Below are 12,390 nucleotides of genomic sequence, written 5' to 3'. Positions count from 1 at the left end.
TAGCAAGATAGTAAAAGAGTAAATAAATTAGCATAATATAAATGATATGGTTGAATAACAATAAACATAAATATAAAGTACTTGAAATAAAGTGAACAATAAAATAAATTGCAAGGAAGTAAAGTGCAATAATGTAAATGTTAGAAATAGATAAATAATGAACATAAATATAAAGTAAATAAAATAAAATGAACAATAAATTGCAAGGAATTAAGGTATAATAATATAAATGTTAGAAGTTAGTAGTTAGTGGTTAGTAGAATAACAATAAGAAAATGGATTAGCAAGTTAATGTAGAGAACATGGTTTCATCTATGCATCAAATGGCTCAAATATGGTTGAAATAGAGGCAATCTATCAATGCCTCAAAGTATCATGAATAATTTAATGATCAATCATTAATAGGTTTGAAACATTGAAGATTTAATCAACCCTAAATAACCATGGTCATGATCTAATAGACCTCATTAACCAAACAAATGCAACAACAAGTCAATAATAAAAATAAATGATAACAAACACAAAGCAAGCACAAAAAGGTGAACAAAAAGGTAGTAAGAGTAAAAATCTCAAAAAAAAGTGTGTAAGCCAAAGTTAATCATTTTTTACAAGCTTGAATCTAAACCCTCTCAAAAGATCAATCAAGAACAAAAAACCATTTTTCAATCAAAAACAAAACCAAAAAGTTAAAAAGTTTAAGCTAAAATCATTACCCAAAAAATGTGAAAAGAGCTAGGTTGAAATGGTGTTAAGCTTGAATGTGAAGCAATGAGTTTGGGATGAAAATATTTATGGTGGAAGCTTAGTGAAGGGACTGTGTTATGAGTGTTAGAGAGTGCGAAGTTTTGAGGAAAAAATATGAAGTGGAAAAAAGTTGGTGGGGGTGACATTTGGGAGAGAATTTTTTTTTTGTTTTGATTTAGGTTTGGAGAAGAGGGTTAATTATATTTGGACAGAAAATTTGGGGGCTAGAAAGCATGGAAAATGAGGGAAAATAGTGCCTCTATTTATAGGGAAAACAAGTGGGTAAGTGGGTGAAACAAAAGGCACTCTGGGTAAAAAAAACAGACTTAATGCTGATGCTTTCGCATGGGAAATCGATTTCCATGATTAGGGGAATTGATTTTCCTTTTTTTTAGAGATTTACCGGAAGACTCCAGTTTTCTCTCAGGTGTAAACACCATGCCTTGGGTTCATGCAATATGCCTTTGGTTATGAATGTTAATGCAATTATGGTGATGGAACAATGAATGTATGTATATGTAATCGGGTCATGGATCAGGTGAAAGTTGTATGTGGGTAGGATGAATTTTGGGATATGACAACATAGTAGGAAGATATGTATAAACTAATAAAATCAATTAAACATTGATATACACAACACTTTCAGTTGTGTCCTAATGTTAAAAAAATAAAAATGACTGATGCTAAATGTAGAGTTGTTATTTTCCATAAAATGCAGAGCTATAATGACATTAGTGTGCTCAGAAAACGAAATAAAGCAAAAGCGTTAAGAAACAGTTCAAACCTATAGCAGATAAGTGTGAAATTTCCCATGAATTCAATCCTCAACTTGTTAAGGTTTAAAACAAATTCAAGCATGGTGACTCTATGCCAATGAACAAATGAGAACTTGAACAGTTACTGTTGAAATCTGATTTGAGAAGACACACTCCCTCTCTGGCATTTCCTCTTCTTTAATGTGCGAGATATCTGTAATACGCAATCAATCAACAATTAGTCCATCACATCTAAAATTCATTTAAGTTTCAAATATATGGTGATAAATCACATGAACGGTTCACTAATCCAACTACATCCCGAACTTGAACTACCCTAAGATTCAACCCATTCTTTCAAAGATTCACTTGCGAAACTTGAAAATGTAGACGCATAATTTATATGTCGGACGAAAATAAAACATTTAGCATATAAAAAGGTCACATCTTGAATACCTTCAATGATTCTTCATCCAAACCCATAAAATCAAAAAGAATAAATTGAACCTTAAACATAAAAAAGCAAGACTCTAACTGAAAGATTCAAGATGCACATTTCTTCATCGAAACCCATCAAATTAAAAGGCATAAAAGTATGACAGCTTTTCCTTTATCCCAATTAATCATAGGCCAAACCTCTAAAACCTACACAAGGAAAAACAAATAACCTTTACAAGAACTCTGATAATTGATTTCCCTGAAGCAGTAAAAAAAATTGTCTTTTACCTTGCAACCATGAGTTAAACACAAATGTAAAATGAAGATCTCTGTAAATCCAATATCTTTCATAACCCAATATCTACCTTGAAAAAATTCGATTTGTAGATCTATTTAAATCTTCCCAGAACCCTATAGTCTTTGATGAAGAAAAGGAAGAGAGAAGAAAGAAGAAGAGGAAGAGAGAGGTAACTGAGGAGAGAAGGAAGAAGAAGAGGAAGAGAGAGGTGGTGTACGAGAGAAGAAAGAAGAAGAGGAATATAGAGGCAGTGGAAGAGAGAAGAAAGAAGAAGAGGAAGAGAGAGAACGTGAACTTGCATTTTTGGCAGAAAGTAGAAGAAATTTTTGAATTGGAGCTAACATTGGGAAAAGAGAAAAGAGGAAAAGGAATTGCAATTGAACCATGTGACATAATCAATTGATCCAAACCTAGCAAGCCAAGGTATAATACAATAAAAATGTAGCTGAAATTGAACAATGTGACATCATTAGTTGCAAAAAGTAATTTTTGGACCGAAATTACCCTCATTTTAGTGAGGTGGCAGATTAAGAGGAAACGTCAAATGAGAGTTTTCCCTAACATCTAATTTTATTATATTATAAATTACCATACTACATTGTGATGGTCGAGGGATCATTGTTATGGGGGGAGATGTCAATTGAATCTTAGTTGGAGAAGGTGATTCTGGACTCTAACTCCTTCTGAAGCCTATTCTAGGACCGACGAGTATAATGTTCGACGTTAAAACCTTCTTATCATACTTCCAGTGGGATGAATTGGATTCTCTACCAACTGGTAACCCTCCCCACAACAAGAAAATTGGCAAGTTGCAACGGTTAATTTTGACAGGTTATGATGGTTCCAACATCCGTAAATTGCAAGTCGTGACAATTTTGGTTCTATCACAAAAACATGTGTCGCTGGGCTTTACTGCAACTGTTTCTAAAATCTTCATGCCAACTATCATTCTAAGTCGTGACAGTTAGGAAACTGACATAAATTGTAAGTAACAACAGTTACAAACCATCGTGAGTTTCAGTTTTAGTTTTGTTTTTCAATGCTGGATACGACGGTTTCAAACCGTCATGACTGTGAAATCCTGACGGTTCGAATCGTCGTAATTATATTTACTAATTCTAAATATAATTTATGTTGGCTGCGACGGTTTCAAACCGTCGTAATTTTATATATAAGATTTTTTTTATAATATTCTTTTTTTATTTAAATTATTATCATCTCAATTTTTTTATAATATTTTTTTTAATTTAAATTATTATTATTTTTTGATAATATTTCTATAATTTATTATTTAATTTTATATCACTTTTTAAATAATAAAGTGCCAATCATAAATATCTAATATCAAATAAGTATCATAATGTCGAAAAAATGTGAGTTTCATAATCATGTCATATAGTAAAGTAAATTGAAAACATATAAAATCTCAATCTTATAATAATAAGCATCATAATGTCAAAAATACATAGGAAAGTTCATAATTCTATACAATGGTGTTGACGATGATTTCTAAGCTTTGTTTCTGCATCCTCATGGAAAGGGTGACAGAAGTGACGAGTGAATGATAACGAGTTTGACCCAAGTTACTTTTACCGGGTCCCACGGTAGGTCTCAATTTCACTTGTTAAAAACATACAATAAGGATGACCTTATATTTGGAGGGATATATGTGATGTTATAGGGTTGTTGATGGTGTTAGAAAACTCATGCAGAGTGGTGAGAAGATCTGTATCTGTGAATCTTAGGTGAATTGACTGATTTGTCTCAATCTTGTGGTTGATCTATTTATAGAGTTCTATTGGATTTATATCTTTGGACCCAAGAAGTAGTTGTTCTGCTCATCTTTTAAGAGTATTAAACGTGGAACCATTATTCTCCATATTATTCTAGAGAACGTGGTTTCTCCCTTTGACCGAGCTTTCCATATCGTTAGTGCGTAAGGATACGTTATTAAACAAGTTTTATAATGAGTGATGAACACACTTACCCAAGCCGAATTAGGGATGAGTGTTGCGGTCAATGGGCGAATGTAGCAACCAAGGGCCGACGAGAACCCTACCCTGGGCAACATATGATGCTAGCTATATACTAGTCTGGAGATGAATTGCCTTGTTTCTCTTTGCTTTATTGTCTCTTAAGCAAACAAATTTATTTAGTAAAAACTTGAAGACATTTCTCAAACACCATTTGAACAAGGATATGAACGTGTGACATCCACCAAATAATTCAATGCAACATATCTATTGAATCCATTAGTTGATCCAAAATCCTTTCAAGTTTCATATTTGGACTCGTTGAATAAATCTCCAATTTTGCCCCTTAAGTTTCAACGAAAGTATTCCCATTCATTTGCCAACATGAAGAATGAATTCCTACTCTAAGATGCCATTTGACTCCTCCAACTAACAACTAAGGGGAAACTGTTCTAAACTTGTCCAAGTCGAATCTCTCAACAAACCGAGTCATCCCAAGTCAATAATCAAAGAGACAACCATAACTTAAGCACGCTCTAGATGTGCACTAGAACACGATTAATGATCAAATCAGTGTCATACAAATAAGATATGTCATGATTTATCAACAACTCTCTAGTGATCCAATTATCGCTTAAACTATTACGTCTTAAAACCCAATCCTCTAACTATAGGGTCTAATATTAAATGGAGAATCATGTCTGATATCTTTCTAATCATGAATTCTAAACTCATAATTTGTATTCACTTAATTGTCAAAATATTTGAAAATACATCACTCCCAATATACAGTGGCGTCCAATCACAACCATCCAACTCAATTTAATCCCATCCTTGTACCTCCCAAAAAAATAGTCTCACACATATGGATGATTTATACCACTTTATAATTTGCAACATGCAAGTAAAATAACATAAATTTGCCTTCATAAAAAATATAACTTACATCTCAAACCTATGTTGACATTACATATGTCTTCAATCTAAATTTTCATTTAACAAATAAAAAACAAACACCAGAGTTTGACTATGCATAGAATGACTCTTTGTGCTAATCAATGAATGGAAAACCGAAGTAACCCCCAAACATTAAAATTTAATCAAATCACCAACAAACCCATAATACTAATATAATAACAATAACTCATTATCACAACCATACAATACTGATTCATCTAAAAGCTCAAAAGTTAAATGCGACTATGCATTGCATTGGACCATTCATTCTTCTCTCCCTTGTCAACCAAAGTTTTGTACAATATATTAGTAACACTACACATCTAAAAAACACACTCATGCCAAAAACATAAACACAAAATGATAAAACAAAAACCATAATAATAAAAACCATAACCACTACGTGGCGTTTTCATAGCAAAAGCAGCCAAATTATTGATTGTCCTTTCTTGTTACTACTTCATCCATATAGTTGTATGGGTCCCACCACACCACACACACTTTTTTTCTCTTCTTATTTTCATTTCCATCTTCTCTCAATATTTTTACTATCTTCTTCATAAATTTCTCTTCATCAAAACTATACACTTTTCATTCAGTAGGAAGTAGAAACCACCAAAACAATATATAACAACAAAAAATGGTGAGTTTGAGTCTAGTATTAGAATAAAAAAATGGTGGTATAATAAGAAACAATAGCAAGAAAAATCCACAAGTTATTAACAAAACAATTATGCTTAATAGCTTCAATAAACAATCTCCTTTTTATCATGAATCTCATTTTCAGGAACAACAACATACAACATTTCTGGAACTATGTTTTCTCTGCAGAAAAAGGTTGTTACCAGGAAAAGACATATACATGTTGTCATACCCCAAAATTTGCCTATTAATTTTTATGATAAATTGATTCATGCATGACATTCATTTAACATTTTCATTCATTCATTAGCATACATTCTCATATAAATTATAAATTTTAATTTATTTATTATGTGATACAGATATAAAAAATAATAATGATTTTGGTTATCTGTATGATATAAATAAATTATATATATATAAATAAAAATAGATTTGAATTTTAATTGTATAATTAAAATTTTAAATTAATTTTATTTGTTAAAGCTCATTAAATTATAATAACTATTTTTTATAATTTAGTAACTCATGTCCCATTTATTCATTATTTATAAATAGTATTTATTTAGTAATTCACGTTTTTACTTAATAAAATGTATTTATAAGAGTAACATTTTTTTAAAAGCCCATAAATTATAAACAAATTTTAGTTGATATAAGTAAGAATAATTTTGATTTTTTTTAATGATGAAAGTAAAAATAGAAATAGGTTTAAATTTTAATTCAATTATGTAACTAAAATTTAAATTAATTTTTATTTGTTAAAAGTCATTTGAATTATTCATTATTTGTATTTAATAAATATTTAGCAAGGTTAAACCCTAACTTTCCTAAAGTATAGGAAGGGATCCAAATATTTAGCAAGGTTAAACTCTAATCCACACCATTATAAATACTTCATATGGCTGCAGCGAGAGGGGGAAGACGGAAAGGAGGAAAGACGAAAAAGAGGAGAGATACAGCAGAAGAAGATACATAAGGCAAGGTTTGCATGATTAAAGAATTATATCTGCCATTTAATTATTATTATATGAGTTTTGTTTCTAGCATGATTATGTTTATTTCACATGCTGTTATTACATAATAATGATGATGATGATATAATGGTGATAATATAAATCCTTGGTTATCTTTAACATGTAAGTGTAAGGTTTGTTTTATCATTATCACTTGCAGTAAAGAGAACTAACACATGAGTAAAATAATATAAGCTTCTTGATTTGTGCATGGCTATTTTTATTATTGCATGATGATTATATATGATCTTATTTTATGTGTGTGGTTTGATATAAGATGAAGTTACAGGTTTGTTGTATTCACATGAAAGAAACAGCATGAGAAAAAATAAAATAGCTTGCCGTAAGAGAGAAAGTTGTAACATGCATGGTGGTGTTGTGCAAAAATGGAAAAATCTATGTAGAATTAATATATATTTTAATGAAGGCGAATAAATAACGAATGGACCAACATGGCTCGTTGGTAGCTCCCCTTTCATTGCAACGTAGAGGTCCTAGTTTCGAGCCCCTAGGACCTATTTTTTAGCTTTTCATTGTTTTTACTATGTTTACTCCCTTAATAGATTTAATTAAGATTTTTTTTTTATTTCTTTCTTTTTAGTTTAATTAGGTTTTATTATTTTGTATGCCCTTTTACTTTTGTACTCGTTAATTAAGATTTAGATATTTTATATCCCCTTTTAAATTATGTACCCCCATCCCGAAGCCATGTAATAGCGTAGTCTTATTTTTCGCACTTTAATTTTTCCACACTGTGAATATAACTGTCTAGATGTATGCTAATAGGATTGCATGGAAAGATAAATAATCGAATTTAGATAAATTAATTCAAGATAATATATCTGAATCCAATCCTTTCCACACTTGCACATCTAGGGTAACCCTCTCTTTGTTGCCTTATGATATTACAGTCATGTCCCGCGAATGTGGGGATACCCATAGCAAAGACCCTTTCGATTAAATCATCATCATCCCTAAACAGATAAGTCATAGTCCCTTCGATCAAAAGGTCAATGTCCCTACAAGATAAATCATAGTCCCTCGAACGTTTCCTTCGAATATATGACCTTGTCCCTCGAACGTTGCCTTCGAATATATGACTTTGTCCCTCGATGACCCTTCGTTGTAGCCTACGATTAAATGATGATCGTCCCTTCAAATGCTAAGGTATCCTTACAAATGTTGCCTTCAATGACCAATCGACGACCCCACGATGTCCCTTTACATCCAAAGGATAAGACTACTTACTTCTCAATAGTAAGGACAGTTTTACCCTCCTAAGGATAGGAAATACCTATAAAGACCTTGGTTAGGTATAACTCTTAAATGCTTGCTCACAGATTAAAATACTTTTCACACCTCACACTTTTCATAACATCTTTTAGAAAATCACCACTTGGTATACATTCGCACCAGAATCATCGCCGAGTTATATTTTTCTAAACATCTTTCAAAATCAAACGAGATAAACACTTTGTATACATTCGTACAAGAATCATTACAAAGTTAAACTCTCCTTTCAAAATATTTTCTAAACACACCACATTTCTCAAACACTTTCTCAAACAAGGAAAACATAAGTGAGTTAAGCAATTAAGAGCCCATGGATAACCATGGATACAAAGGGTGCTAACACTTTCCCTTTGTATAATGTACCTCCCGAACTCAAAATCTAATCAAGGTCTTTCCTATTCTTTTCCGCCTTTCCTTATTGGATAAAAGAAAAGTCGGTGGCGACTCTTGCTATCCGCAACATTGCTTTTCAAAGCAAAAACACAAAGTCAGTTCACCGTATCACAGAACTGGCGACTCTGCTGGGGACTCTTAAAAAGAGAGGTTACCTTAAAGATAAGATCACTTATGTTTTCGAATTGTTTCTTTGTCTGATTTACTTTTAAGGGATTATTTGGGTATTCTATGCTTGAGTGAAAGATCCTACACCCGGATCTAGTGTACCTTAGGTAAGTAGCAAGAGATCATCGCGATTGTCCGGCGTATACTGGAATGGTTAAAATGATGGCTACGGTTAATGTGACGCTTTGGATGTCCTGATGTTCCTCATGTTTACTTGAGGAAAAATTTGGCGTCTGCGTGGTGTCATCAAAGCATTAACCAGACCTTTAGAACCCTAATTGACTCATCCTAGCCATTAGAAAGTAGTGAGATAACTGACTTCGGTTCCGACTGGGGTTAGTTGATACTCGATACTACACTCTTTGAGATTGGACTTTAGGGAAATTTTGGTCAACCGCTTGGTGTTGGACTGAAGTGGACTTAAGGAAAGGTCAATGTTTGAGATCCTTCTAGAACCCGGTTACTATTCTAGGACAGGTTGAACCAACCAAACTTCAGTGGGGAGGGTACTTACCTATGGAACTCATGCAAGCCTTAAAACCTAGGAATGATTATGGTGTGACTTGTTTGTGCTTGTTACTTACTTGACATCATAACATCATAACATCATGACATCATGGCATTGTACTAACCATTTCGAGGACTTAGGGATTTAACTTTGCTCTGTTTTGTAGGGCTATGGCTTCCAGGAAGACCATCCGGATCAATTTTGTGGCGACCTCTCCTCAACTCAAGGATTTAGTGTCAGAACTTCCCGATCATGCTCAGTTCATCAAGAAACATGGTTATCTCCTCAATTTAGTTACCACCGGTTTCAAGGAAGATATGATGAGAGTTCTATTCCAGTTCTTCGATCCTAAACATCATTGCTTCACCTTCCCAGATTATTAGTTGGTACCCACATTAGAAGAATTTTCCAGGTTGCTTGGGATACCTATCCTTGATCAAACACCTTTCAGTGGTTTAGAAAAGATTCTGAGGTCTGAAGAGGTTGTCGCGGCTTTACACATGACAAAGTCCGACATTGAAACTAATTGGGTAACAAGAAGTGAAGTTAAGGGTTTACTTGCCAAATTTCTGATAAATAAGGACCGAGATTTCCTAAAAGCTATGAGTGTCCACGCTTTCGAAGATGTTCTAGCATTACTAATCTATGGTTTGGTGCTATTTCCTAATCCGGATCAATTCATAGACATGAATGATGTTAAGATATTTCTCACTCATAACCCCTGTGCCCACCTTGCTTGGAGACATTTTGCATTCCCTTCACACTCGTACTATGAAAAGGCAAGGGACTCTCATGTGCTGCGTACCTTTATTATCTAGGTGGTTTATTTCACACCTTCCTCAATCAGTCTTGAAGAATGAGTAAAATTTGAAATGGTCTCAAAGGATAATGTCGCTCTCCCATTCAGACATCCATTGGTGTCCCCAACCCAAAGAAAATGTTATCATCATTGACCATTGTGGAGAATTCTCTAACGTACCACTCCTGGGGATAAGAGGAGGTATTACTTATAATCCTGCTTTAGCCTTACGTCAGTTTGGTTATGCTCGAAGAGATGGTCCACATGAAATAATTATCCAAGGCACTGTGTTTGACTATGACAATGATTCTCAAGGTCTCCGTCAAAGGTTTGTACGAGCTTGGGGCATGGTGAAAAGAAGTACTTTAGGACAGAAAAACTATATTCCTATGGAACCTTATCTCAGATGGGTACGCACCAGAGCTCGTGAGCTTATCATGCCATATCTTGCAATCGGACCTCTGATTGTTGAACCAAAAGTTGAAGGAGGTACCCCTCAGATCATTCCTTATCCAGATATGCCTACCAATGTTGAAGAATTGAAGAAATCTTGGATCCAGTTGAGAGAGGAAAGGGATACTTTTGAAGCTCAGTTCTGTGCTGAAAGGAAGAAAGTATTAGAGCTCACCAGCCAACTTAATGAGGAACGAAGTCTCAATGCATATCTCCGCCCAAAAAGAAGCCGTCCCTGGGAGACTTGAGCTTTCATTTTTTCTTGTAATGAACATTGATTAAAGAAATTATTAATAAAAGTTCCCCTTTTTGGTGGTTTACGCAAAGTTAAATTCCAAAAGTCCTTGAAAACATTTCATACATTGCATAGCATAACATAACATTGCATAACAGGTACTCTAAAGGATCAATGTTCTCACGGTCTTCCTCTCAAACAAAAAAATGGCCCTCGAACAAACTGTCAAGGATCTCCAGGCTCAGAATGCTCAATTCCAGGAGATGATCTTGAACTTATCCAAGGGGCAGGAGGAACTGAAGACTCTATTGCTCGAGAAGAAGAAAGACAAGAAATCTGTGAGTTACATTAACCTGGGAAGAAGGCTTAAAGGACAGGCTCCAGGAGTCAAGATTGGAATTCCGAAGGATAAAGAAGATGAGACAGAAAATGATTCGGAAGATGAGAATGCTGATCCCTTCAACCCTGAGGACGACTATGAAAATTATGAAAATGAACAGTACTCTCCGAAAGATGATAAGTATAAGTTGCTGGAAGAACGTATGCTAGCTATGGAGGGTCAGAAGGCGCCCGGTCTGGATTTCGAAAGCTTAGGTTTGGTCTCTGATGTGGTAATTCCTCGCAAATTCAAGGTCTCCGCTTTCACTAAGTATGATGGTGCGTCTTGTCCTCAGATGCATCTGAGAGCTTATGTGAGAAAGATCCAGCCGTATACCATTGATAGGAAGCTATGGATCCATTTCTTCCAAGAGAGTCTGTCTGGCATACAGTTAGAGTGGTATTATCAGCTCGAGAGCTCTAACATCCGCACCTGGACTGATTTAGCGACAACTTTCTACAAGCACTACCAGCATAATTCTGAATTAGCGCCTACTCGGCTACAGCTGCAGAATATGACTATGGGCTCTAAAGAAAGCTTCAAATAATATGCTCAAAAATGGAGAGACTTGGCTGGCAGAGTCAAACCCCCTATGACTGATCGAGAATTAATGGACATGTTCATGGGTACACTGACTGGCCCATTCTACATCCATCTATTGGGAAGTTACTCATCGGGTTTCACTGAACTTATATTGACGGGTGAACGTGTTGAAAGCGGCATTCGAAGTGGAAAGATACAGGCGGCTACCTCTGCAAGCACCAAAAAGTCCTATCAGGGGAAGAATGAATCAAATGCTGTGTACGGTCAAAGGGGTCATAACAAGAAAAATCGTGACCATACTGTTGGAGCAGTTACGATTGCAGCACCGCCATCTCAAAACTTCCAACACAGACAAGACAGGCCAAGAAGGCAGTTTACCAAGATCAATATGACTTTAGCACAAGCACTGCAGGGTATGCTAAAAGCAAATTTAATTACCCTCAGAGATCCTCCTGCAAATCCCAACACTACTTCTCCTCGTTATAATCCCAATGCCAAGTGTGCATATCACTCCGATAGCCCCGGGCATGATACAAACGATTGTTGGTTGTTGAAGAATAAGATTCAGGATATGATCGACGCTGGAGAAATTGAATTTGATCCTCCGGAGACTCCTAATGTCATCACTGCTCCTATGCCTAATCATGACAAGACTGTTAATGATATGGATGACAATTCTCACATTACTAATGTAGCTGACTTAGCATCTCCTCTCCTGATCATCAAGAAGAATTTATTGCAAGCTAGTTTATTTCCAGGTTGTGCTGAAAATTGCGATCTCTATATACTCTGACCC

At 34.7% G+C, this 12,390-nt stretch overlaps 1 protein-coding gene across 1 annotated transcript in view; it reads left to right on the top strand.

The window, feature by feature from the left end:
• The first annotated feature begins 5,697 nt into the window (after positions 1–5,697).
• Positions 5,698–12,390, top strand: part of LOC127073201 (FCS-Like Zinc finger 15) — a 74,052-nt gene continuing 67,359 nt past the window's right edge. Inside the window, exons 1-2 of the mRNA XM_051014344.1 lie at positions 5,698–5,808; positions 5,953–6,002. Of these exons, the coding sequence (XP_050870301.1) occupies positions 5,806–5,808; positions 5,953–6,002 (53 nt within the window). The 5' untranslated portion in view covers positions 5,698–5,805. The remainder of the gene's footprint in view (positions 5,809–5,952; positions 6,003–12,390) is intronic.

The sequence above is a fragment of the Lathyrus oleraceus genome, chromosome 1 (genome assembly GCF_024323335.1).
Source record: "Lathyrus oleraceus cultivar Zhongwan6 chromosome 1, CAAS_Psat_ZW6_1.0, whole genome shotgun sequence".
Taxonomy (NCBI): domain Eukaryota; kingdom Viridiplantae; phylum Streptophyta; class Magnoliopsida; order Fabales; family Fabaceae; genus Lathyrus; species Lathyrus oleraceus.
This window is presented reverse-complemented; position numbering and strand designations above follow the sequence as displayed.